At 48.5% G+C, this 27,339-nt stretch overlaps 2 protein-coding genes and 2 long non-coding RNA genes across 9 annotated transcripts in view; 1 reads left to right on the top strand and 3 right to left on the bottom strand.

Annotated features, from left to right (window-relative positions):
- Positions 1-48: 48 nt before the first annotated feature.
- On the bottom strand, positions 49-26,351 carry LOC125921713 (neutrophil gelatinase-associated lipocalin-like). 6 transcript variants are annotated; one of them, XM_049629320.1, is made up of 7 exons: positions 26,179-26,351; positions 25,524-25,660; positions 24,044-24,123; positions 23,781-23,900; positions 23,461-23,559; positions 428-458; positions 186-306 (listed from the first exon to the last, which is right to left on the bottom strand). In XM_049629320.1, the coding sequence occupies exons 1-6, from the start codon at positions 26,314-26,316 to the stop codon at positions 439-441; spliced, it is 594 nt and encodes a 197-aa protein (XP_049485277.1). In that variant the 5' UTR covers positions 26,317-26,351; the 3' UTR covers positions 186-306; positions 428-438. The 6 variants fall into 6 exon arrangements, with proteins under 6 accessions (XP_049485257.1, XP_049485277.1, XP_049485260.1 ...); XM_049629303.1 differs by lacking the exons at positions 23,461-23,559; positions 23,781-23,900; positions 24,044-24,123; positions 25,524-25,660; positions 26,179-26,351 and adding exons at positions 1,153-1,254; positions 1,475-1,594; positions 1,740-1,819; positions 3,212-3,348; positions 3,866-4,447; XM_049629313.1 differs by lacking the exons at positions 23,461-23,559; positions 23,781-23,900; positions 24,044-24,123; positions 25,524-25,660; positions 26,179-26,351 and adding exons at positions 1,153-1,254; positions 1,475-1,594; positions 1,740-1,819; positions 3,212-3,348; positions 3,866-4,448 and having other exon boundaries at positions 187-265.
- LOC125921793 (uncharacterized) lies at positions 8,336-19,388 on the top strand. The gene is made up of 3 exons (XR_007457498.1): positions 8,336-8,570; positions 13,814-14,019; positions 19,169-19,388. It is a non-coding gene; the product is annotated as an uncharacterized LOC125921793 (long non-coding RNA).
- On the bottom strand, positions 10,470-17,251 carry LOC125921796 (uncharacterized). The gene is made up of 3 exons (XR_007457501.1): positions 17,177-17,251; positions 11,935-12,022; positions 10,470-11,559 (listed from the first exon to the last, which is right to left on the bottom strand). It is a non-coding gene; the product is annotated as an uncharacterized LOC125921796 (long non-coding RNA).
- The window catches only part of LOC125921743 (neutrophil gelatinase-associated lipocalin-like), a 50,247-nt gene continuing 45,627 nt past the window's right edge, over positions 22,720-27,339 (bottom strand). The window contains exon 6 of the mRNA XM_049629355.1: positions 22,720-22,770. Coding sequence (XP_049485312.1) covers positions 22,751-22,770 — 20 coding nt within the window. The 3' untranslated portion in view covers positions 22,720-22,750. The remainder of the gene's footprint in view (positions 22,771-27,339) is intronic.

The raw sequence follows: 27,339 nt of genomic DNA, 5'->3' as shown, positions 1-27,339 counted from the left end.
GTGGCCTTCATCCCTTCCAGGGGACCAGAGTTCCTGGGAGTGATGCTAATAGGAGCCTGCCTTTTGCTCTTTTCTCTCAGAAGGCACAGAAGTCAAGGACCACAGAATGGGAACTGGGGGACATGTGTTTATTTAGCAACCAAGAAAGGGTTGTCAGCTGGGAAGCCTGGGGAGCAGCTGGTGGTCTGTGCAGTTAGAGGGTCCCCTGGCTCTCTCAATGGTGTCCAGGCTGGTGGGGACAGCTGGGCGGTGCCCTGGATACAGGCTGGTGGGAGGGCATGGGGTGGAGAGAAAGCCAAAGGGCACCTGAGAGGGAGTCAGGGGAATAAAGAGGACAGCAGTGCTGGGCAGGTTGGACAAAGGAAGACCTGGGACCCCGCCCAGTTGCACCATGGTGCCAATCAGCCTCCTCTGCAGCCATACTTACCGCACACTTGCTTACTTATCCATGCACTCATCTGTGGGGGACAGAGTGGTCAGCATGGGCAAGGATGTGTTTGTGGGGTCCCTGACCTCCAGGACCCCTGCACTGCCCCTGGGCTGCGCTGGGCCTCAGCCTAGTCTAGCCACAGAAGCTCTGGGTCTCCTTTCATAGATGGTACAGCAGAGGGCTGGATGATGGGGCAGGGACTGGAGGAGAGGCCTGAGGACAAGCAGACCTGGGTGACACCCATTCTCCAAAGGAGGCAGGTGAGGCCCAGCCACAGTTCTGATTGGGCACCAAGCCTTCTGCCTGTTTACCTGCTGAGTCCTGACACACCCTCAGCCTTGGGGAGGGACCTGCTCAGACCAGGATGCCTGAGGACAAGGGCACCTCCCAAGTCCGTAGTGAGCCAGCCCCAGGGCAAAGGGGGAGGTGACCCAGGAAAAACTGGCCTGGGTGGAGGGGGATGTGGCCAGGTCAGGAGAATGAGTTAACTTGGCCCCAGGCCTGCAATTCTCATGTGGGCAGGCCTGAGCTCTTGTGAAGGAGGAATACTTGGGAACCAGAACCCTGGGTGTGGCAGCATCTTCCCGAAACTGAAGTGGCTCCTGGGGCTCCAGTGACCACAGCAGGGGCCTGGGTCCCTCCTCTCCCCCCTTCCCTAGTGAGGCAACATCAGGCCTGGACAGTCCCCATGTGCCTTTCTCCTCTGCCCAGCTGGTGATTACCATTGGGGATAGGGAAGATGATGTGGTCGTCAGTGAGGCCCAGGGATTTGATGAAGCTGATGAAGATTGCCTTCGGTACAGAAGGCACCTCCTTGGTCCTCCCTGTGGCCAAGATGGCTGGTTAGTGGCTGGTGAAAGCTCCATAATGATTGTCGAATGTGTGAACAAAGACTCAGACCCCTTCTTCATGAGGGGTTCTGTGGAAAGACCTCTCTCCCGCCTCCCTGGGGCTCAGAGTGAAGGAGACCTGAGGGCTGGATGCGATGGGCCTCTTCTCCCCCAGCATGAACAAGAACCGGGTCGCACCAGGTGTAAGACCCACCATAGAGGACGACCTTGATGTACTCCTGGTTGTCGTGAACTTTCTTGAAGTACAGTATGGCAAACTGGTTGTAGTCTGTGGTCACCACTTTTGAAGTGTAGTTCTGGATTCCAGTGTAACCTGCATGGTGGATGGTGAGGGATCAGCGTGCCCTGGCCAGGCAGAGGGAGCTATTGATTCCTCCTTGGACTCCACTGTTTGGCATCTATGTGGAGGGGCAGGGAGGTCCGGGGCCCCTGAGATGCACACCCCACTCAGGACTCACGCTCAATGTTGCCCAGGTTGAATTGGCCTAGACGCAAATTTGGGAGGAAAATTTTGGTCGAGGGATGACAGGTCTGGTTCCTGTGGAAGCAAGAGATGGGTGGGAAAGAGGGTGACAGCCCACCCTGCCACAGCAGGAGACCTGCACCCCACCCCTGGAATTGGCCTGGCTCTTCCCCACTGAGCCCATCCCTGCCTTTCCCTGCCAACTCTGCCCTGAGTCACCTGACCTGCTCAGACTCTCTCTCCAGCACTTGCTGTCCTTTCTTCTTCTGGGCTGTTTCCCCTTGGTGGCCTTCCCTCTCTACTGTCTTCCCCCACCTGAGGAATTGTCCCCCCTTTTTTAAAACTTTTTTTAGATATACATTAATTTTTGAGAAAGAGAGAGACAGAGCAAGAGATGGGGAGGGACAGAGAGAGAGGAAGACACAGAATCCAAAGCAGCGTCCAGGCTCTGAGCTGTCAGCACAGAACCCGACCCAGGGCTCAAACCCACAAACCCTGAGATCATGACCAGAGACAAAGTTGGACGCTTAAACAACTGAGTTACCACGTGCCCCTGTTCCCTATACTTATCTTGCAGGCACCCGCTTTAACCTCTCCTGGGGGGAATCACCACTGAGGCTCCAGTCTGCTGGATGCCAAAGACTCCCTTAGCTGTTGGGCTAAACCTGACCTTTCACCTGCATCCCATCTGGTCCCCTGCCACCCCAGAGCCAATCTCCCCACACTTGCCTTTCTTCTGTTCCTTCCATGACCGATGCTCTAGCCCCATCCCCAAGTGCCAGAGTCAGAAACCCAGGGGAGCTGGGTAATCCTTGGCTCCCCTCTCTAGGTCCTAATCTGCCCCTGCTCTGGTCATTTCCCTCCTATGACTGATAAGCCTCCTGGGCTGCACACCATCATTCCACTCTCTGCTACAGCCACATCTGCTCTTCACCAGTACCTGAGGCTCCTGCCAGGGTGGCCACCCACCGGCCCCCCAACAGACTGCTCATCAACTCCTGTTCAGGGCAGCCATGAGATTGCTTGCTATTTCTTGAAGAAGTGGCTCTGACTCAGTCCAGCAGCCCTGCCATAAATGTCCCAGGTCTCCTGATGCAATTTGGTTTCTCAAGGTCCAGCCCACAGACCACCTCCCTGGAAGCCCTGGACAAAGCTCAAGGTGGGATTCCAGGCTGGATCCACCGACCCTCCTCCCATTCTAGGACACCCCGAGCTCTCTTTGTCTTGTCACTGATGATCGCTTTTGTCCAACCGCAGTATTGTTTTGTGTCTGTGCTGAAATGACCAAGAAATGTTGATTTAGTAAATGAAAGAAGGAATAAATACAGGGAACCAGTACCCAGTGGTAGGATGAATGATCATCTTTCACCTTTGGTCACCCCTTGGCTATGTCTTCAGTATGCTTCTTGGACTCCCAGGGCAACCCTCTAGGCCCTACATGCTCCCCTACTAGGTGGTGGCTCTCACCAGGCCACAGTAGAGGTGACATTGTAGCTGTTGTCTTCGTTCAGCTCGTAGTTGGCAATGTACATCTTCATCCTCCTGTGCTTTTCTTTATTGAATCCGTTCCCTGCCAATCCTAAGAAGTACCATTTCCCCTGGAACTACAATGGGGGCTGATAATAGGCAGAGCCAGGAGCAGCCCCAGGGGGCCCTCCTGTTCCATTCCTGCAGGCACCTCTAGGCAGCCTGGGCCTCAAACAGAAGCCCCTCTAACTGGGCTGCTGGGACCCAGCTGGCCACACAGGCTGGGCTGATGAGCCTGGCAGGAGCTGGAGCCCATTAGGACAGGCAGGAGCCCTCAGTGTGTCAAGGACAGGGTAACACTTGACAAGTGGCCAGCTGGCATCCCTGAGCCTCAGTTTCCTCATCATGTAGAGGGCCTGAAGATGTTCCCACCTTGCAAGGACTGCAGGGATTATGGAAGAGAGTGTAGACCAGGGGAGTCTGCTCAGCTGACCCTCTTGTCAGCAAGGTTGGGTGTGGATGGAGGCACGGGGTGTGCCTTCCATCAGGGCACCAGATGGCAGACTGAGCTAAAGCCTGAGCCCATCCTGTCTCTCCTCCCCTGTTGACACTCATCCTGGGACCTCCCTGCAGCTGCACCTCCAGGTCACTTACCTGCTCATTCTGGAAGTCAGGCTCCACAGGGACCGAGAGCAGAGGCGGGGCTGGGATCAGGTTTGGGGTGGAATCCTGGGCATGGGTCTGCAGAGCACCCAGCAGGGCAAGGCCCAGCCACAGGATACCTAAGGCCATGACTTCAGGGCCAAGGAGGCAGGCACCACTTTCAGTTTCCCTGAAAGAGGGGATGAGTGAGGAGACTTCTGGGGGGATGCTATTTATGGTCTCTGTGTCCAATGGCTCACCCCAGGGTGGAGCGACTTATCCTTTGCCAAATCCTGGAAGGGTGAGGCAATTGCCAGCAACTCGTGCTGAGGATCATGGCAAGCTCTCTGCCCTTTCCCTCAGGTCAGGATTATGCAAGATGAGGGGCAGGAAGGTCCAGGAGGCTGGAGGATGCATTCCCCATATCTCCACATCTCTGGCAAGGACACTGACTCCCTCCACACTCTCTTCTCCCTGGTTAGCACTGTGTGAGGACAAGGGTCTCTGATCTGGACCAGCTGTCATCTCTGACCTCCAGGAGCCTCTCCCTGGGGCCCAAGTGCACGGTGGGGTAAGTGTGGTGGGACCCCCATCCTGCACCTGATGAAAGCAGAGAATGCCTCAAACCAACAGAGCCCAAGCTGCTTTGTGCTTCTCCAAAGGGACAGGGAAAGGGAGGCAACCCAAAGGGACATTCCTGGTAGGGAAGGACAGAGTGTACCCTGTGCTGCTCATGGAGCCCAGATCCTGGCCCTCCCAGGGACCCACCCTAGGCCGTGGCACAGGGTGAAAAACCCTTCCCCTCCCCCTACCACCGAAGGCCTACTGGGGAATGTTCCTGATGAGGGAACATAAGGCAAGCTGAGGGGAAAACACATGCTAGCATGCTCCCCTCCCCCCCAGGTGGGATCTGTGTGACATTCCTCAGGCACTCCTGGACACCCAAGAACAAAGGAAAGGAAAGAAATCAAATGGTTAAGTGATAGAGAACACACTCCTCCATCAGTTTACCTATGTCCTATAAATTAGGAGAAAAGGGGAACCTTATCAAGAGCCTAATCTCCAGAAAACTACACTCCATTTCCTGGAGTCCAAATATCGCCCTTCCTCCATAGTCATATGGAGAACAATGGCAAGAAGAAAATGGGAGATGGAATTAAATTTCATTATGACCTGCAGCCCATTTTGACAAACACTTGAGGCACACACAGAGTACAACATTTCTCCAGGAATTCCTTACTGTCTGAATGTTAATGCTTTGCTAGAAAGCAAAACGACCTTAGCTTGACAACATCCAGGCCTCCAGTAATGTGGGAGTCTACTTGAGCATATGAAAATCCCTTTAGAAACTTCCTCTTGACTTTATGTCCCCCAATCCCATGGTATATAACCAGTCACTCTTCACAACCCCAGTGTAGCTCTTTCTGCCCAAGAGTCCTGTCCCCGTGCTTTAATAAAATCACCTTTTCTGAACCAAAGATTCCTCAAGAATTCTTTCATGGCTGTGAGCTTTGAATCCCCAGCATTCCAGAGCCCCATCATTCCCACCATGAATCAGCCCCTTCCCTCCTCCACGTCCCATTGGCAGGGTGAACCCAGACCTCAGCTGGCCCTAAGGGACTTGGCCTCTCTTGTGGGCCCAATGAACTGAAACCCCAAGCTAGGCATGCAGCCACAAATTGGACAGCTTGCCATAGCAGAGCTCTGAGGCTACAGTCTCTGTTCCTTCCTGGTGGGGGACAATGGGAACATGCATCTGCACGGTGTGAAATGGGGTGGGGGCTCAGGAACCAAGGAGGGCTCTCTACCCTGCTGCTCTGGACACTGGGTACTTTGGGTCACAGTGAGTGCAAGGACTCAGCCTCATCCTTGAGAGATCACTGATACCTTCTGCCATCTCTGGCCATAGTCTTGACTGTGGAGCCCAGAGCTAGGACTGGACCCCTTAGAAGTAAGCTCCTGTCATGGCTGATCCTAGCACTGTCCTGGAGGGGGAAGGGCAGTTTCCTCATGGGGGCTTGGTTGTCCATGGGAGGCAGTGAAGGGACCCAGCCCCCAGGGCAGTATCTCCTAGATGTCACCTGGAGGGCCAGAGGTGATGGAATGCCTGACGTGATGCTGACCATAGGGCTGACAGGCTTCAAATGACACTCCCAGAAACCTCATTGGCTCTGTCACCTGCTGGAGGGGAACCGGCTCCCCTCACATGGGCTTTGGGTGTGGACCTGGAGATAAGTTGACTCTGGGTGAATAGGGAGCATAATGTACAAGCTAGAACCCCCCAGCCCCCACTCTCAGGTGGGATATGTGTGACATTCCTCTGGCTGCCCAAGAACAAAGGAAAGGAAAGAAAACACATGGTTAACTGATAGAGATCCCAGTCATGCAGGACATGAGTCTCCATCAGTTTACAAACATCTTAGTAAGTTAGAAGCAAAAGACAATCTTATCAATAGTCTAGTGTCCAGAAGCCTATAGACTCAGGTTCCTGGAGCCCCTATTAACACCCTCCCCACCATGGAGATGCAGGAAGAAAGGCAAGAAGGAAATGGCAGGTAAGATTAAATTTCCTGATACCCTGCAGCCCAGTGACAAATAATTGAGGCACATACAGGGTACAACATTTCCCCAGGACCCCCTACCATTCCTAATATAAATGTCTTACTAGAGGTAAAACAACCTAAGCTTGACAATAGCAGGTCCTAGGGTAGACTAGGAGTCCTCTTTAGCATGTCAGACTCCTTCTGGAGGCCTCCTTCCCTTTTGACTTTACTTCCCCTAACTTCCTAGTATATAAACAGTCACTCTTCCCAACTTCAATGCAGCTTTTTTCTGCCCCTGGGTCCTGTCCCCATGTTTTAATAAAATCTTTTTTTTTTTTTTTTCACCAAGACATCTTCAAGAATTTTTTCTTGGCTGTCAGCTCTGGAACCCTCCCCACCCCACTCAATAACCTCACCATTTGGCCTCCAATGTGGGGTGTGGGTCTTTTCATCTGGACTCAGAGCTTCAGTGCAAACTTGGTGAGCACTTTCTCTTTGCTTCCTTTGCTCTTATTTCAGGGGCTTTTCAAGGAGTCTGGTCTTATTAGAACACTTTCCTGTCTCCATTGCTCAGGCTGTACTCCTGTAGCCCGTGACTACTCTATGGGGAGGTGAGAGCCTGTCTTTTGGCTGCAAGTGAGTCCCCAGGCCAGAATGGTAAAAAGATCCAGAAACTTGTGCTCTCTCTTTATTCCTGTCCTTATACATGGTCATCTGTGTTGGGCATGGGACAACCACCTAAGTGACTAGCACAGATGCAAATCTTAAGACCCCTGTGTGAGGTTTCCTCCTCATTGGTCTAAAGTATCCCATCCACATCCCTGGCCTAACTGCTTTTGGCTGTGGGCCCTCCCCTGCAAGCCCGCAAAACCAGTACCTGATTGAATATAAACTCAACTGGGAACCATTTCCTAGGACGTTGGCTGTAAAGACTGTATGTGTTGGACTGTCACTGAGATCGTGATGGGTTTCTGTCTTCACTGTTTTCAATGTCCTCTACTAACTACTAATAAAGTAACAAAATTGGGCAATTCCCCCTTGTAAAAGTTTTCCAGTGTTTTTCATGGGTTAAACCAGTGGTTTGTTCAGCCTTCTCAACAAAGCAAATTAGGTCCTTCTGCTGGCACCTATTTGCAGCCTAGGATGCAATGGGAAAGTGGGGGAGATCAGCTTCCATCGGCCCTTAACTGCTTGTGGGTGATCATTGCGATTTGCCTCGAGGTACGCCTTGGGTCACTTTAACACCTCAGGAACCTGTGATACACCCTGCATGGGTGATGCCACCTGGAAGTGGGGGTGGGGAGGGTGGATTTTCGTGGTAATGGACCTTCTCTACTTTTCTGTCTCTAAGAGTACGACGGGAGCTTCTCCATAGTCCCCAACGACTCTCCCTTGAGATGCCTTTTTAACCCACTGGAAACAATTTGCATTGCAAAATTTAGGAAAGGACATATCCCATACCACTGTGTGGCCTTAAGAGGATCTAGCAGTTAGAGCTCTTCTGTAGGAAACAGGGCCAATGGATGGAGGTACCTTAGTTCCAGGCCATCACAGCTCTAAGTCAGGACCCGGACCAAAAGAATGTGTTTGGCTAGTAAACTTCTTCCTGATATAGTGGATGTCCTAACAGGCCTCCTCCTGATGGAATTCAGGTGTTAGAGGAAACACAGGCCATCCCTGACAAAGGGGATGCTGACTCTTTCTCTGTGTTCCTCCTCCTAATAGATGTGGGGGCCTCTCCCTCATTCAGTTGCCAAGTTAACAGCTATAATTGGAGCCAACTGTGGGTAGTCTACTTTGGGATGTGGACTTTAAAGAATATTCCTAAGCAGCTGCCCAAATTCCCTTTGTTTCAAGGAAATCCCTTGTCTTCTCTAGCCTGACATAGACTCCCTATTTCCACCTGGGTGAAATCAAACAAACAAACAAGCAAACGAACAAACAACATGGCATCCCTTCTTTCCCAGCTGACAAGGTTTAGAATCAGGAATCCTCTTTCTCTGCCTTCTGGCACTTCGCCTCTTGTGCCTTCCCCTGTCTCTCCTCTTGTTTCTGCATCACTTTCTCTGTGACGTACATAACTGGCTTCTATACCATCCTCCCACCCGCGATGTCAAGGAGCGATGAGCACCTCCTTGGATCGCCCACTTCAGATTCCCCCATTGCTGTCCTAGGTAAAAAAGTGACAGTGGGGAACAAACTGATTGTCCTTTAAGTGAATGCAGGTGGAACGTATTCAGTGTTTAATTTTATTTGTGTGTTAGTTTAACTAAGACAGACATGTATTTAGAGTTATCAGCATCAAATACAGAACTTTTATTCTGCCAAGGTTTCCTAAAGGTCAAATAAGATCATGTTGTCTCTGTTGCAATGTATTAGCAAATGATAACTTAAAGGGTAATTTTGTGTATCTCAAAGTTTTCATAGATAATTGTTAAGAGAGCTTTCAATGTCTTTGGTAATCTGACACTTGAATAAATGAGATTGAATTCGCTGGATATCTAGGTCTTTTCCAAATAGAATGGAGTGCTAAAGCATTGATTACTGAACATAGATTTGTGCTTTTGACTTCTTATTGCAGAGAAACTAGGAATATTTGAGTCTTTTGGAAAACATGCTTTGTGCTTAATTGATTCATGAATTTGCCATCTAAAGGATTCTGGTGTAACAGTTTAGAATTGGGTCCTACTTAGTCTCAGCTGGAGACTAAGGTTTCTAAAGGTCAAAATTCTGCTAAACATAAAAAGACTGATGGAAATAAGGAAAGCAACTCTATATGTAAAAAAGTATGAATGTGTAAAAAAGAGAAAAGGAATGGGAATATATTTTTTGTTGCAAGTAAAAGAAAGTAATTTTGTCCTAAATGAGACTGGTTTGGAGAAAAATGGCCTGGGACAAAATCTGAGTGCAAAGGTAAGCTGTAGAAGGTTCATGAAGGGAAATCTGTGGAAAGGAATTTTATGTGTAGTTATGACAGACTAAGTTGCAATGAATGGATTTTCAAAGGTACACTGTTATAATGTTGAAATTCTGCTTTTCTCTCTGTCAAAAGACAAAGTTTTTTTGGATTGTTCGGCTCTTGATAAATAATAATAATAATAATAATAATATACAAAGGATTGTATTCTCTTTTGTCTGCCCGGAAAACCACAGTTTCAGGTTTTGTCTTTATCAGGTCACTGATCGCTTAGTTAAAACTTCTAACTGTTAAAGGAGCAAAGTTTTGTAACAACTATATAACCCTTCATATTTGCCTTTGGAATCTCTTATTACCATCTTAGTTAAATAAATAATTTAAAGCTTTAAGATTTGTAATGATCTGAATCCCATTTCAGATGTGCTCTATAACTTTCTAAGGTTTAACAAAATTCCCAGCATTTAAATTGTACAGAAAGTCCCTTTGACCAAGGAGGACTTTTTATTTGGTATGTTAAGTGAAAAGCCCTGTTAAATAGTGGTACACCTTAGGTGACATTGCTTGGGTGAATGTTGTAACTGTTCAAAGATATGTGCAATTCCTAAAGCTTTTTTTTAAATTACTTTTTAAAAATTTACATTCAAGTTAGTTATCATATAGTGCAACAATGATTTCAGGAGTAGATTCCTAATGCCCCTTACCCATTTTGCCCATCCACCCTCCCACAACCCCTCCAGTAACCTTCTGTTTGTTCTCCATATTTAAGAGTCTCTTATGTTTTGTCCCCCTTGCTGTTTTTATATTATTTTTGCTTCCCTTCCCTTATGTTCATCTGTTTTGTATCTTAAAATCCTCATATTAATGAAATCATATGATATTTGTCTTTCTCTGACTAATTTCTCTTAGCATAATACCCTCTAGTTCCAGCCACCTAGTTGTAAATGGCAAGATTTCATTCTTTTTGATTGCCAAGTAATACTCCATTGTATCTATATACCACATCTTCTTTATCCATTCATCCATTGATGGACATTTAGGCTCTTTCCATACTTTGGCTATAGTTGATAGTGTCACTGTAAACATTGGGGTGCATGTGCTCCTTTGAAACAGCATACCTGTGTCCCTTGGATAAATACCTAGTAGTGCAATTGCTGGGTTGTAGGATAGTTCTATTTTTAATTTTTTTGAGGAACCTCCATACAGAGTGGCTGCACCAGTTTGCATTCCCACCAGCAGTGCAGAAGAGATCCTCTTTCTCTGCATCCTCGCCAACATCTGTTGTTGCGTGAGTTGTTAATGTTAGCCATTCTGACAGGTGTGAGGTGGTATTTCATTGTGGTTTTGATTTGTATTTCCCTGATGATGAGTGATGTTGAGCATTTTTCCATGTGTCAGTTGGCCACCTGGATGTCTTGTTTGAAGAAGTGTCTATTCATGTCTTTTGCCCATTTCTTCACTGGATTTTTGTTTTTTGGGTGTTGAGTTTGATAAGTTCTTTATAGATTTTGGATACTAACCCTTTATCTCATATGTTATTTGCAAATATCTTCTCGCATTCCATCATTGCCTTTTAGTTTTGCTGATTATTTCCTTTGCTGTGCGGAAGCTTTTATTTTGATGAGGTCCCAATAGTTCATTTTGCTTTTGTTTCCTTTGCCTCAGAGACGTGTTGAGTAAGAAGTTGCTGTGGCCAAGGCCAAAGAAGTTTTTGCCTGCTTTCTCCTCAAAGATTTTGATGGTTGCCTGTCTTACATTTAGGTCTTTCATCCATTTTGATTTTATTTTGGGGTATGGTGTAAGAAAGTGATCCAGGTTCATTTTTCTGCATGTCACTGTCCAGTTTTCCCAGCACCACTTGCTGAAGAGACTGTCTTTATTCCTTTGGATATTCTTTCCTGCTTTGTCAAAAATTAGTTGGCCATACATTTGTGGGTCCATTTCTGAGTTTTCTATTCCGTCCCATTGATCTGAGTGTCTGTTTTTGTGCCAGTACCATACTGTCTTGATGATTACAGCTTGTAATACAGCTTGAAGTTCGAATTCCCAAAGTTTTAATACGTTTTTGTAATAAGGTTGTCACGTGACATTCTGATTATTAAAGTGTTATGTATCACAGAAGTAACCAAATATCCTTGTCAATTGCATCATAACGAACTCTCATCAGATTGTTAACCATGTCCATTTTTGAGTTTTGTCACTTATAATTATTGTACTTATTCTCTTACAAAACATGTTTCCTCTTCCTCCTAAATCCAGGAGATTTATTAAAAGGGCTTTTAGGACAAATTCAGGTATTTGGCAGCTTTAAAATCCTAAAACTAAAATAGGTAAGAATGTCCAGAACTAAAAAGCTACACTTGAACTGAACAACAATTAGTAATATGGGACTAAATGAACTGAGAAAGGTTATAGTTTTTGTGACCCTTGTTGAAAACATTGCTGGATCTCTAATGTTTGCTCTTCCAGATTAAGGAAACCTTCTCTTAAGATATGTATAATGTACAGAAATGTGATAAAATATTCCTCTATAAATAAATTGAAACATTTAACTTTTCTCTCTACCTGAACCTTCTGAAATTCAAATGTCTCATTAAGTATACTTCCACAGCCATCATACTTACCTGCGTAAGTTCAGTGAGAATCTGTCCTCCTTGTAAAAGACACCATTGAGAATACTGTTCATTTTACCAAGGTTTTGACTGGAATGTCCTATTTGAGAGAAATGCATAGACTCCGATATGACTATATGGCTTTATGGAACTAAGGTTGACTTTATGAAACATGGAGCAAATAAAGCCCCTTGGGAATGTTGGCCTGATGCCTTGCTTACAGAGTTCCGATCAGACTTACCAGATGAGTAAAGAATGTCACTTCTGGGCAGGTGCAGGGACCTCAGGATATCTTGGGGACCTTGTGGAGAGGAATTGCCCAATCTACAAGTATTGCAGGCCTGTCTGATGGAAGTACTTGACTTGGCTCCTGGCCTGGAGAGGCCAATCAGTTCAGTCTCCAGTTCAACCTGGAGATTCCTTATAAAAGGTTTCAGCAAAGCAAACTTTAAAAGATCCTTAGGATCAATCACTATTCTTACTGAGGTTATGTAAATCATTAGGCAAAGTTTCTTAAAACTGGACTTGTTTTGTAAAGGAATTAGTCTTGATTTGGCTCTTTCTGGAAATGAAGGTTTTAGAGAGGAAAAACTATATTTCCATAATGCAGCTTTCTGGATGTTGAATTCTAGTTCTGATTGTCTTTAAATGTTTGCTGTTTGCCTAAACTACACAACTCGAGGTAAACTTTAGAAAAATTGTCACAATATTTCATGTATAGAAAATCTTTTGTGCTTGTTATTCAGTGGAGATAATAATAAGTCCCCATGGGCATATGATTATTTAAATAACTGGAAAATGGGATGGATTCCCCCAATAACTGTATAAAGACTAAAGTGCTTTACTATTCACTGGAGGCCAGGTTAATTCCTAAATCTCTAAATATGCCAACCATATCCTCCCTACACCTGATCTGACAGTTACTAGAAACCCACCCCATATAAACCCAAAAGACCTAGTTTATTTAAAAGATTGAAAGTCTAATACAACAGTGGGTTTAACTTCAAACTTGAAGAGCCCCTACTGGGTCATATTATATACTCCCACTGCGATCAAGTTGGAAGGGAACATGTCATGGGCTCCTATATTTAAAATAATACCTGTACCCCCTTCACAGGAATTAACAAGCAAACGAATGTGCCTTCTTATTCCTGTCAACCTGTGGAAGACCTCATATTTCTCTGAGGATGGTTGTACCTTTCTTTTTCATCTTCCTTTCCCAGTTTCTACTAACAATTTCTTCTTACAATGGGCCATTCAAAAGGATCACCACAGACATTTGAGTTACAAACCAGAAAGACCAATCTGATTCCTGCTGCCTGTTCCCACAAGCATCCAAGGATGCTTCAAGTCTAACATCTAAAAAATCTCACTGTCAGCACTGAAACACACTGGGTTTGTAATCTGCTATAAGCATCAGCCTGTATTTTTCTTTTTTCTATAAAAGTACCTCTTTTTAATTACCTGATTGCTTACTAAACAAAACAGAATCTATATGATGGCTATATACCACTTGTTACACAGTTAAGGCCTTAAATAACTCTTAATATTATATAACTAAATACTAAAATTGATAAGGAAAAATCTGTTATAAGATGCCCTACATGACTCATAGGGGAATTCCAATCCCCGATGGAAGACTCCCCTTCTGAGTTTTTCTTCCCACCCAGCTTGCTGCATTCACCAAATTACTACTAATGCAGAATGCGGAAGGAACAGACCATAAATTGTCCCTTCTGCTTATGCTCTGGACTCAGACCTCTGGAGAGTTATCTCCTCTGAGCCCACTGGTGTGAAATAAACCTCCTGCCTTCCAAGATCTTTGGGGGCCACTTGGTTCTTCTGCTGGGTGATCCAGGCCACTTTCCATAACATTTGGTTCCCTGACCAGGAAACCCAACTGCTCTGGCCCATTGTTGCCACTGGTTTGGGAAAATAGCGAGGTGGTGACAGAACGAGGAATTGCAATGGAGAAGGCGTGCCCTGCCTGATCTTCTGCAGTCTCCCACACAGTCCCCTCAAGCTGGCCCCGCTCCGCCATTTGCCAGATGTGAGGAGACTTGGCAGATGAGGACCTGGACCTGACATCAGATACCGGTAAGGCCTGGGACCCAATTCAGTCTGGCCCACCTATAGTGGTAGAAGGGGGACCTGATCATGCCCCAGAGACCTCAGTGGTCTCACAGGTAGGAATTGTGGTATGGAGCCCCAATTCAGTCCAGCCCACCCATAGGGGTGGAAGAGGGACCTGGTCATTCCCTGGAGACCTCAGAGGTCTTACAGGTAAGGAGCCCCAATTCAGTCTGGCCCACCCATAAGGGTGGAAGGGGGACCTGATCACTCCCTGGAGACTTCAGTGGTCTCACAGGTAGGAATTCAGTCCGACCCACCCACAGGGGTGGAAGAGAGACCTGATCAATCCCCAGAGACCTCAGAGGTCTCACAGGTAGAAATTCTGTGGGAGGGAATGTAATAACCTCTGGTGTCTATGTGAGTGTGAATGTGTGACTTGGTCTGGCTTGCCTGCTGAATTCGATACTGTGGCTCCACAGGTGGGCACCCTTAAGGTCCACAAAAGCCCACGGAGTCTGAATGGGCCCATCTGCGATTCCGTGGTGAATGGCACACAGATTATGGTGGCATTGGAATAGTTTCCGATCGAAAGTCACAAAGCTGAGACTGCTACGGCTAAGCATTACCTAAGTTCCTTTGGGACATAGCCAGATGGGCATCTGACTGGTCTCCTCATTAGAGGGGGGACTCCTACCCTTCTGTCTGTCTTTGTGACTCTGTCTCACAGGAACATTATGGGGTCAGGACAGAGCAAAGAAGGGGTTTTCGGGAGACTATGGAATTAAGATACCCCCCGGCAAGTTAAGGAATCTATGGGAGTTAGAATGGCCCACTTTTTGTGTAGGATGGTCCTCAGAGGGAACCTTAGATGTCCCAAAAGTCCTCTGCATCTGGCATGTTGTCAGCAGAGACCCAGGTTATCCTGATCAGTTCCTGTATATCGATTCCTGGTTAGAGATTACCCAAACCCTACCCCCTTGGGTGCAATTTACCTGCAACAAACAGGGACAGGCTAGGGTCTTAGTCACTTTGACAAAGTGGCTCAAGGAAGGTCAACAGAAGTCCTGACCTCCACAAATTCTTGCCAGTGATCCAGAGGAAGAACCAATCTTGCCCTCACGATATCAATCCCCCAGTTCCTGATACTCTGTCACCTTCAGTCTCCCCACCACCTCTGGACTTGGAAGATCCTCTCTCCCCCAGATCATCAGCCAGATTGTGCCCTCAGCCAGGTGCAGGCAGTCTCCAGATGCCAGTCCACAGCCACCAGTACCAGAGGCTCTCCTCCGGGGGATCCGAGCAGGGACAAAGAAGCCCACTAATATGCTCAGCAGCAAGGAGAATCCCCCAGGGATTACTGAGATGCTATGCAAGGCTTACACCCAGTTTGACCCTGAGGCACAAGAGAGCCACCACAAAAGGATGGGGAGGAAGGTCCAGCCACCAAAAGGGAGGAGGCCCAAAACCTCCTTAGCAAGGGATAAGTGCGCCTACTGCAAGGAGAAAGGACATTAAAAGAATAAATGTCCCAACCGGGGAAAGTCCCAGAAACCCAGCCGACATGCACAAGAACCCTGCAAAAAAGACCTCATAGGCCTAGCAGGAATAGATTCAGATTGAGGGGGACCAGGGTTCTTCTTGGCCCCTATGAGCCCATGGTCAAAATAAAAGGGGATCAAACTATGATGTTTATGTGAACTCAGGGGCCACACGGTACAACATGAGTTCCTCTACCTACCTGAGTGCCCTATCCCTCCCCTCAGCCAGGATATACTCTCAAAGCTGGGGGCCCAAGTAACCTTTGAGCCAACAGGATGCACCAACCTCTGATTGGATCCAAGTGGAGGCTATTATGCAACCAGGCCCAACCAAGTGGCCCACCCGAATTCAGGACTGCCTTCCCCACTGTATGGGCCGAGGACAACCCCCCTCCCTGGACTCACCCACAAGGGGCCCCTGTCATTGTAGAGTTAATCCCAGGGGCTCACCCACAGAGACAGCGGCAATACCCCCTCTCACAAGAGACAAGGGCAGGCATCCAAGAACACCTGACCAGACTCAAAGAAGCAGCCATTCTGGTTGAATGCCAACCACCCTGGAACACTCTGCTCTTGCCAGTCAAGAAGCCGGTAAGAGGGTACCGACCAATTCAAGCTCCTTGCACCTGGTGGTCCCGAACCCTCCTCAGCCATATCCCAGGCTCTACCAGATGGTTTACTTGTCTAGACTTAAAGGATGCCTTCTGCCTCTGCTTGGCCCCCCAGAGCCAACATTTGTTTGTCTTCAAATGGACTGAACCAGACCCAGGGCATCAGATGCAACTGACTTGGACACACCTCCCACAGAGGCTTAAAAATTTGCCTACCCTCTTTTGGGAGGCACTGGCCAGAGATTTTGCCAGCTTTCCAAGGGAGGTCACATGCTGCACCTTCTCCAGTATGTAGATGACTTCCTCCTTGTCAGCTCTACCCAAGAAAATTGTACAGTGGGAACAAGGGCCCTCCTCCAACTCCTGTCAGACTCAGGGTATCAGGTCTCATGAAAACAAGGTACAGATCTGCCAACAGCAAGTCCAACCCAAGGAAAAAGAGCACCAGGGTCAGAGAGAAAGAAGGTCATCACCTCCATACCTCAGCCCCAAACTAAGAGGGGGCTACGAAAATTCCTTGGGGCTGCAGAATTCTGCCAAATCTGGATTCCTAGATTCTCAGCAATAGCAAGACCCCTCTATAATCTCTTGGTAGGACTGGATTGACAACCACCTGTCTGGACAAAGGAGGCCAAAGCTGCATTCCTAGAGATAAAGGCCACCTTGGGGCAGGCGCCAGCCCTTGGCCTGCTGAATATAAAAAAGCCTTTCAATCTCTTTGTGCATGAGAAGGAAAAGGTCGCCCTTGGGGTTCTCACACAGACCACTGGACCTCAGCAATGGCCAGAAGAGGCTGGACCCAGTGGCGGCAGAATGGCCACTATGTCTTAGGGCACTAGCGGCCACAGTTCTGCTCATTGAAGAGTCAGATAAACTCACCCTGGGACAAGAACTAAATGTCAAGGTTCCTCATGCTGTCATGTCTCTCATGCCTCTCCAACTTTTGGCTAGCACAATACCAGGGGCGCCTCTGTGAGAATCCATGGGTCACTCTTAAAATAGTGCAGACACTGAACCCTGAAACTTTCCTACCTTCTGAGGAAGGGAAACCAGATCATGACTGTTCTGAGGTGACGGATAAAGTATTCGCAAGCTGCCCAGATCTGCATGACCAGGCAGATCTGTATGACCAAAACCCAGACCTCACCTTGTTCAGTGATGGTAGCAGTTTCATCACAAAGGGCATTCAAAAGGCGGGGTATGCAGTGACATGCCTTAATCCGAGCCCTCACCATTAGTAAGGACAAGCGAGTGAACTGACTCCCAGTACACCTTTGCTACTGTACACATACATGGGGCAATCTACAAAGAGAGGGACCTCCTCACCATGGTGGAGAAGACCATCAAAAATGAGGAGGAAATATTAAAGCTCCTCGAGGCCTTCTGGCTTCCAAAAAAGTTGCAGTTCTACACTGCAAAGGACACCAGAAGGGAGATGACCCTACAGCACAAGGAAATCATCTAGCAGACAAAGCAGCCAATATAGCAGCTAATAAGGAGGTAGACATAGCTCCCTCCCTTATCCATGCTGTGACCCCCACCAGGAGTTCAGAGAAGAAGTTGTCCCCCAGTTAGGCTTACCAGCCACAACCTACAGCAATAATGGGCATGCATTCATGGTGGACTGCTTACTGGCCTCAAAGCTCAGGAAAAGTAGAGCAGATGAATTGCACCCTTAAGGGAACCTTAGCCAAGTTCTGTCAAGAAACAGACCTCCCATGGCCGGACCTGTTGCCCCTGGCCCTCCTGCATGCCCATTACACACCAGGAACCCAGGGTTTCTCCCCTTTTGAACTAATATATGGGAGCCCCCCTCCATGTCTAGGGAGCCTCCCAGGAAGGGAATAAGAGAACAACTTCAAGCTTTAGGGGCCACCCTAAATGAGTTACAATGATATACCATAGAGAGGGCCCCAATCTCTTTAGGATCTCCTGTACACCCCTTCTCACCAGGGGACTTGGTCTAGGTCAAAGACTGGAAAAAAGACCCTCTCAAACCACAGTGGACTGGGCCTCATACCATTATCCCGACCACCCCTACTGCCCTCAAGGTCACAGGTATCACTCCAGAGTCAAGAGGGCCAATCCTGAGGAACCCAGACTTGGAAGACTGACCCAAGTCTGATCTTCAGCCCTGCTCCAGCCACATCCCGGAAGCTGGCTTCTCTATGCATGGCAGAAGCTTGAGGAATCACTGGTCCAATAAAATAAATACACTGTCTTTACTCTTTGCCATCGGATTGGCAGAGGTTGCCCCAGAAAGCTGGGGAAACAGCAAGAGGTTCCTGTTTGCACTCACCTTCCTCTTATGGATAGGATGTTTTGTTGGTATTGATTGCCTCTAATCTGGGCCCCATTTGTAAGAGCAGGGCACCTTCAGTGGAAGAATCTGGGGGGCTTAAAAGCTTAAATATGGTGTAACCTCTTTCGGTCTACTGGTTTGCCTGCCAGTAGGGAGGTTCCTAATGCCATTTTGGGAAGTGTTTGCTCTGATGTATGTGCCTCAAGCGTCAGGAAAAAGAGATTAAATAATTCTGAGGATAAAAGTTGGTGCTTAGATTAACCTTCACCTCTAAGGCCCAGGCTAAACGAGTGATGTTACAACCTGTCCTCCTAGGGGCAGGAATAGCCATGCGGATAGGGAGTCGCATAGGAGACATAGGCTCATCTGTGGGACTAACAAGTGGCCAACTCCCTAGTGTCCATACAGAGCCAAATAAGTTCCCTGGCAGGGGTTGCCCTCCAGAACAGACAGGCACTAGACCTCACTGCTGAGAAAGGGGGAACCTGTGTCTTCCTCAGAGACCAGTCAGACAGTCACAACCAAAGTCAGGGAACTAAGGAAAAGGACAAGCCATTAATAAATGAAGATGATGCCCTTTAATACAGCCTACATCTGTTTAAAGGGGCATCAAAGGCGGGGAATGATAGGGAAAAATCTGTTATAAGATGGCCAACAGGGCTGATAGGTGAATTCCAGTCCCCAACTGAAGACTCCCTTTCTGGGTTTTTCTTCCCACTCAGCTTGCTGTGCATACCAAATTACAACTAATGCAGAATGCAGAAGTAACAGACTATAAATTGTCCCCTCTGCTTATGCTCTGGACTCAGACCTCTGAAGAATTATCTCCTCTGGGTACACCGGTGTGAAATAAACCTCCTGCCTTCCAAGATCTCCAACTGCTGCTTGGTTCTTCTGCTGGGTGATCCAGACCACATTCCATAGCAAAATAACTCTAATGCATTAAACACTTATACAAAACAGAATGGCATTAGATGTTTTAAGTGCTGCACAAAGTGGAACTTATACTCTCATAAGAACAAAATGCTGTGTATACATTCCAGATTACAACCAAAAATTATTTTGGATTTCTTACTGACATGAATACTCAAATTGGCACATTAAACAATCCCTCTCTTTCCTTAGTGAGTGGTTAAACTCTTAGGCTGGAGGATTTTTGTTAGCTACCAAAGGACTTTTCATTTGAGCTAATCTTTCTAGTTATTCTACTTATGTTTTGCTATTTTCTCTCATGTCTCTCTGCCTGGTGCCAAGACTCCATCACTACAATAACTTCAAGCCAAGAGATGATTGTTTCTACTCGAGGTGGTTCATACACATTGTCCACCTTGGATTCAGCTGCATCACCTTAACTGCCCTATGTTCCCTGATGAACCAGTATTGACCCATAGGTAGGCAATTCTATGCCCTTACTCAGCAGGAAGAAGCTAAAGAAGATGAGACCTTCTTCCTTCAACAACCTTAAAGATATACGGGTCAAAATTGTTCAGAGGGTATATGATGAAGGAGCGTGGAGCAAAATGAGGGCAAAACAGGCTGGCATATCCCCCCTCCCCCAGGTGGAATATGTGACATATTTCTCACACACTCCTGGCTACCCAAGAACAAAGGAAAGGCATTTAAATGCTTTCCATGGTGATGTAGGAAACCAAGGCAAATGAAAAATTAAATCCTCTTACTGCCTACAGCCTATTGGCAAGTCCTTGAAACCAGTAGAGTAACTTCCCTCTGGGATCTCAGCTGCCTCGTTAATGACAGTTTGCCAGGGGCAAAGAGAACCTTAGCTTAACATTATCCCAACCTCCAGGATCCTGTAAGTCTACTTCCTTTATCTCAACTGCCCCAAAGTATATGCTAGCAATCATACTCCAAGTTTATGGCCCCCCCAATATACATCTGAAGGGTCTCATGATTGAGGTTTTATTCAACAGTAATAATGGTGTTGCTCTAGAAACAGCTGGTCCCTCAAGGTCATGGAAACCTTGCTTTCAAAATACCTTAGAGACTTACTCTATCCCTGATCCCCTCCCCACCTGAGGGTATATAATCAGTTACCCATCACAACCCCAGTGCAGCTCTTCCTGCCCCTGAGTCCTGACCCTGCGCTTTAATAAAATCACCTTTTTGCACCAAAGACGTTTTCAAGAATTCTTTCCTGGCTGTCAGCTCCTTACCACCCCATCAACACCCCAAAGGACTTTTATTTGGGCAATTCTTTCTTGTTATTCTAATTACATTTTGCTGTTTTCTACCATGTCTCTCCACATGGTGACAAGACTCCATCACTACAATAACTTCAAGCCAAAAGATGATCCTTTCTACTTAAGGAGGTTCATACTTGTTGTCCACTTTGGATCCAGCAGCCTCTGCCTTCTGTAACTCTTCTGTATGTTTAGCAACTGATCAATATTGACTCATAGGTAGGGACATCTCTACACCCCTACTGAGCAAGAAATAGCTACAGAAGATGAAACTTTCCACCTTCAACAACCTTAAAGATGTAAGGGTCAGAATTGTTTAGAGTGTAAGGGTTAAATTGTAGTGTAGGGCTAACCTGTAGACTTAAGAAATAACTTTGTTTTAACACTATAGGTTAAGAGATAACAGCCTTATCCTATCAATCAAGGGAACAAAAGTTCAAAGAAAATCAACTGGATTAGTGTTTGATTGGATTGGGGCAAGGGCATGTCTGAACTATTTCCACCCCCATCTGGGAACTATTCCTTTGTTCTGCTCCCAGGTGATGATAAGATGATGTGGTTGGCTATAAAAACTCTGTACCCTGGCTGTTCGAGACCGCACTCTTGTCAAGAGTGTCAGTCCTGATCGGTTGGCCTTGCCTCTCATTGCAATAAACTTTGTTGTGACTGTCACTGGTGCCCATAGCATTCTGATTCAGGAGTCGTGTGGATGCAACAAGGGGTGATATGATGAGGGAGAATAAGGCAAGCTGTGGGCAAAGTACAAACTAGCATTACCCCTCCCCCCACCCCAGGTGAGATGTGTGACATTCCTCAGACACTCCTGGGTGCCCAGAAACAAAGGAAAGGAAAGAAAACAAATGGTTAACTGATAGAGATCCCAGTCATGGGAGGATATAAGTCTCCATCAGTTTACAAATATCTTAGTAAATTAGAAGAAAAAGGCAATCTTATCAATAGCCTAATCTCCAGAAACCTATAGACTCAGTTTCCTGGAGCCCCCACATCACCCCTCATAGTAATATGGGGAAGAAAGACAAGAAGAAATGGCAGGTAATGTTAATTTCCTGATACCCTGCAGCCCGTTGACAGATACTAGAGGCTGGCAGAGAAGAACATTTCTCAAGGAACTCCCTACTGTCTTAATATTGATGTTTGCTAGAGGGAAAAATACCTTAGCTTGACAATAGCTAGGCCTCCAGTATTCTGTAAATCTTCTTTAGCATATGAAAATCTCTTAGGAAACTACCTTGACTTTACTGCCTCCAACTTGAGTATATAAGCAGTCACTCTTCACATCCCCAGGGCAGCTCTTTCTGCCCATGGATCCTGTCCCTGTACTTTAATAAAATCACATTTTTGCACCAAAGATGTCTTCAAGAATTCTTTCTTGGCCCTTGGCTCCAGACCCCCAATCACCCCAAAAACTTCAATTCTGGTGAAGTGGGGGTGCCAGCAACTCAGCCCCCCCAACCCTTTCCAGCTGCCTGGCCCTGGCTGGGCCTCTGCCATTGGACCATTCAGCTGGTGGCTGAACATGGGTGTGAGTTGTGCCCCAGCAGTGTGCTAGGAGGCAAGGGGAACTGAGGGCTGCCGCTGGTCTGGGGCTGGTCTTGGATTTGGGAGCTGGAAGTATTCAGTCAGACCTGGACACTGCTTCTGTGGCCTCAATCCCTTTCTGAGGATCACAGCTCCTGGCAGTGATGCTAATAGAAGCCTGTCCTTTGCTCTTTTTTCTCTCAGAAGGCCCAGAGGTCAAGGAGAACAGAATGGGGACTGGGGGACATGTGTTTATTTAGCAACCAAGGAGGAGTTCTGTCAGCTGGGCAGCCTGGGGAGCAGCTGGTGGTCTGTGCTGTGAGAAGGGTCTCCTGGCTCTCTCAGGGCTGTCCAGGCTGGTAGGAACACTTGGGCAGTACCCTGGGCAGAGGTCGGCATGAGAGGATGGGGTGGAGAGAGCCAGAGAGCACCTGAGAAGGAGTCAAGGGAATAGAGAGGGCAGCAGTGCTGGGCAGGTGGGACAAAGGCAGATCTGGGACCCCCTCCCAGCTGCACCCTGGCTTCCATCAGCCCCCTCTCCAGCCATACTTACCGCACCTTTGCTCACTCATCGATGCACTGATCTGTGGGGGACAAAGTGGTCAGCATGGATAAGGGTGTGTGTGTGGGATCACTGACTTCCAGGGCCCCGGCATTGCCCCTGGGCTACCCTGGGCCTCAGCCTAGTCTAGCCACAGAAGCTCTAGGGGTTCCCTTCATAGACAGTACAGCAGAGGACTGGATGATGGGTCAGGAGACTGGAGGAGAGGCCTGAGGACAAGCAGACCTGGGTGACACCCATTCTCCAAAGGAGGCAGGTGAGGCCCAGCCACACTGCTGCTTGGGCACCAAGCCTTCTGCCTGTTTACCTGCTGAGTCTTGACACACCCTCAGCCTTGGGGAGGCACCTGCCCAGACCAGGATGCCTGAGGACAAGGGTGCCTGCCAAGTCAGTGGTGAACCAGCCTCAAGGCAAAGGGGGAGTTGGCCCAGGACAAACAGGACTGGGTGGAGGGGGAGGTGGCCAGGCAAGGAGACTGAGGAAACTTGTCCCACGTGTGCAATACTCATGTGGGCAGGTCTGAGCTAGTGTGAGGGAGAACGCATGGGAACCAGGACCCTGGGTGTGGCAGGGTCTTCCTGAACCTGAAGTGGCTCCTGGGGCTCCAGTGACCACAGCAGGGGCCTTCATCCCTCCTCTCCCCCCTTCCCTAGTGAGGCAACATCCTGGACAGTCCCCATGTGCCTTTCTTCTCTGCCCAGCTGGTGATTACCATTGGGGATAGGGAAGATGATGTGCTCATCGGTGAGGCCCAGGAATTTGGCAAAGATAATGAAGATTGCTTTCACAGGAGGCAGCTCCTTGGTCCTCCCTGTGGCCAAGAATGGCTGGTTAGTGGCTGGTGAAAGCTCCATAATGATTGTCGAACACGTGAACAAAGACTCAGACCCCTTCCTCATGAGGGGTTCTGTGGAAAGACCTCTCTCCCGCCTCCCTGGGGCTCAGAGTGAAGGAGACCTGAGGGCTGGATGCGATGGGCCTCTTCTCCCCCAGCATGAACAAGAACCGGGTCGCACCAGGTGTAAGACCCACCATAGAGGACGACCTTGATGTTCTCCTGGTTGTCGTGAACTTTCTTGAAGTACAGAATGGCAAACTGGTTGTAGTCTGTGGTCACCACTTGTGCAGTGTAGCTCTGGATTCCAGTGTAACCTGCATGGTGGATGGTGAGGGATCAGCGTGCCCTGGCCAGGCAGAGGGAGCTATTGATTCCTACCTGGACTCCACAGAATGGCATCTGTGTGGAGCGGCAGGGAGGTCTTTGCCCCCGGAGACCCACCCCACTGAGGACTCACGCTCAATGTTGCCCAGGGTGTATTGGTCTAGATGCAAATTTGCGGTGAAAATTTTGGTCCAGTGGTCACAGTGCTGGTCCCTGTGGAAGCAAGAGAAGGGTGGATAAGAGGGTGACAGCCTACCATGCCACAGCAGGAGACCTGCATCCCACCCCTCAGATGGGTCTGGCTCTTCCCCGCTAAGCCCATCCCTGCCTGTCCCTGCCAACTCTGCCCTGAGACACCTGACCTACTCAGACTCTCTCTCTGCACCTACTGTCCTTCCTTCTTCTGGGCTGATTCCCTTTGGTGGTTTTCCTCTATATTCTCTCTCCCACATGAGGCATTTGTCACTTATTCTTTTTTTAAAAAAAACTTTTTTTAGATGTTCATTAATTTTTGAGAAATAGAGAGACAGAGCATGAACTGGGGTGTGGGTGATAGCAGAGAGGAGGACACAGAATCCAAAGCAGTCTCCAGGCTCCGAGCTGTCAGCACAGAGCCCGACCCAGGGCTTGAACCCACAAAGTATGAAATGATGACCTGAGTCAATCTCAGATGCTTAACCAACTGACCACCCAGGCACCCTGTCATCTATCTTATGTTGTGGCTTCCTGCTATAACCTCTCCTGGGGAAATCACCACCAAGGCTCCAGTCTGCTGGATGCCAAAGACTCCCTTAGCTGTTGGACCAAACCTGACCTCTCACCTGCATCCCATCTGGTCCCCTGGCACCCCAGAGCCAATCTCCCAGCATCTGTCTTTCTTCTGATCCTTCTATGATGGATGCTCTAGTCCCATCCCAAGTGCCAGAGCCAGAAACCCAGAGGAGCTGGGTAAGCCTTGCTTCCCCTCTCTAGGTCCTAATCCGCCCCTGCTCTGGTCCTCTCCCACCTATGACTGATCAGCCTCCTGGGCTGCACACCATCATTCTTCTCCCTGCTACAGCCACACCTGCTCTTCACCAGTACCTGAGGCTCCTGCCAGGGTGGCCACCCACCCCCCCCACCCTCCAGACTGCTCATCAGCTCCTGCTCAGGGCAACCATGCAATGGCTTGCTGTTTCTTGAAGAAGTGGCTCTCTCTGACTCAGTCCAGCAGCCTGCCACGAAGGTCCCAGACCTCCTTCTGATGCAGGTTGGTTCCTAAGGCCCATCCCACAGACCATCTCCCTGGAAGCTCTTGACAAAGCCCTAGGTGGGATTCTAGGCTGGATCCAGTGACCCTCCTCCCATTCTAGGACACCTATTCTCTGTCTTGTTTCCTGATGACAGTCTGTGTCCATTCCCAGGACTGTCTTCTGTCTGTGCTAAAGTGACCAAGAAATGTTGATCCAGTGAATGAAAGAAGGAATAAATACAGGGATCCAGTACCCAGTGGTAGGATGAATGATCATCTTTCAGCTTTGGTCACCCCTTCGCTATGACATCAGTCTGCCTATTGTACCTCCACGGCAGTCCTCTCAGCACCCCATGCTCCTCTAGGCAGTGGTTGCTCTCACCAGGCCAGGGCAGAGGTGACATTGTAGCTGTTGTCTTCATTCAGCTCGAAGGTATCGGTATACATCTTCAACTGGCTGTCTTTTTCTTTATTAAATTCGTTCCCTGCCAATCCTAAGATGTACCATTTCCCCTGGAACTACAGTGGGGGCTGATGATAGGCAGAGCCAGAGGCAGCCACAGGGGGCCCTCCTGCTCCATCCCTGCAGGCACTTCTAGGCGGCCTGGGCCTGTAACATAAGTACCTCTAATGGGACTGCAGGGACCCAGACTGGCCACACAGGCTGGGCTGATGAGCCTGGCAGGAGCTGGAGCCCATCAGGCCAGGCAGGAGCCCTGAGTGTGTCAGGGACAAGGCCACTTGGCAAGTGGCCACTGGCATCCCTGAGCCTGTTTCTTCATCATGTAGAGGGCCTGAAGATCTTCCCACCTGGCATTGACTGTGGAGATTTTGGAAGAGAGTATGGACAAGGGGAGTCTGCTCAGCTGACCCTCTTGTCAGCAAGGTTGGGTGTGGATGGGGGCATGGGGTGTGCCTTCCATCAGGGCACCCGAGAGAGCAGACTGAGCTAAAGCCTGAGCCCATCCTGCCTCTCCTCCCCTCTGTTGACACTCTTCTCGGGGGTCTCCCTGCAGCTGCCCCTTCAGGTCACTTACCAGCTGTTCCTGGAAGACAGGCTCCACAGGGACCCAGAGCAGAGGAGGGGCTGGGATCAGGTTTGGGGTGGAGTCCTGGGCCTTGGTCTGCAGGGCTCCCAGCAGGACAAGACCCAACCACAGGAGACCTAATGCCATGACTTCAGGGCCAAGGAGGCAGGCACCACTTTCAGTTTCCCTGAAAGAAGGGATGAGTGAGGAGGCTTCTGGGGGGATGCTATTTATGGTCTTTGTGGCCAATAGGTCACCCCAGGGTGGAGCAACTTATCCTTTGCCAAATCCTGGAAGGATGAGGCAATTGCCAGCAACTCGTGCTGAGGATCATGGCAAGCTCTCTGTCCTTTCCCTCAGGTCAGAATTATGCAAGATGAGGGGCAGAAAGTCCAGGAGGTGGGAGGGTGCATTCCCCATATCTCCACATCTCTGGAGGGGACAGTGACTCCTTCCACACTCTCTTCCCTCTGGTTAGCACTGTGAGTGGTCAGGGGTCTTCGATATGGACCAGCTGTCTGACTGCCAGGAGCCTCTCAACTGGAGCTTAAGAGCGGGGTGGGGTAAGGGTGGTGGGACCCCCTTCCTGCACCTGGTGAAAACAGAGAATTCTTCACACCAAAGGAGCCAATGTTGCTTTCTGGTTCTCCAAGGGGAACAGAAGTGGAGGCAGCTGAGAAGGACATTCCTGGCACGAAGGACAGAGTGTACCCTGTGCTGCTCATGGAGCCCAGATCCTGGCCCTCCCAGGGACCCACCCCAGGCCCTGGCACAGTGTGAGACACGCTTCTGCTCCCTGCACCTCCCAACAGCTCACCTGGGAGTGTTCCTGATGAGGGAACATAAGGTAAGCTGAGGGGAAAACACATGCTAACATCCCCCTCCCCCTTGTTGGGATCTGTGTGACAATCCTCAGGCGCTCCTGGCTGCCCAAGAACAAAGAAAAAGAAAGAAAACAAATGGTTAGCTGAGAGAGATTACAGTCCTGCAGGTCGTGACTCTCCATCAGTCTACCTATGTCCTAGTAAGTTAGGAGAAAAAGGGAATCTTATCAATAGCCTAATCGCCAGAAACCTATACTCAGTTTCCTGGAGCCCCAACATCACCCTCCCTCCCATAGTGATATGGGGAACAAAGGCAAGAAGGAAATGGCAGATGGAATTGAATTTC

Source organism: Panthera uncia, chromosome D4 (genome assembly GCF_023721935.1).
Source record: "Panthera uncia isolate 11264 chromosome D4, Puncia_PCG_1.0, whole genome shotgun sequence".
Lineage (NCBI taxonomy): Eukaryota > Metazoa > Chordata > Mammalia > Carnivora > Felidae > Panthera > Panthera uncia.
This window is presented reverse-complemented; position numbering and strand designations above follow the sequence as displayed.

Coding starts and splice junctions, on each gene's coding strand:
- LOC125921713 (XM_049629300.1), bottom strand. CDS start 4,003: ATGGCCTTAGGTATCCTGTGGCTGGGCCTTGCCCTGCTGGGTGCTCTG. Junction 1,820..3,211: donor GTCACCTCTACTGTGGCCTG/GTGAGAGCCACC, acceptor TTGCTTCCACAG/GAACCAGACCTGTCATCCCT. Junction 266..1,474: donor CATCAAGGTCGTCCTCTATG/GTGGGTCTTACA, acceptor CCCTCCCACCAG/CCTGTATCCAGGGCACCGCC.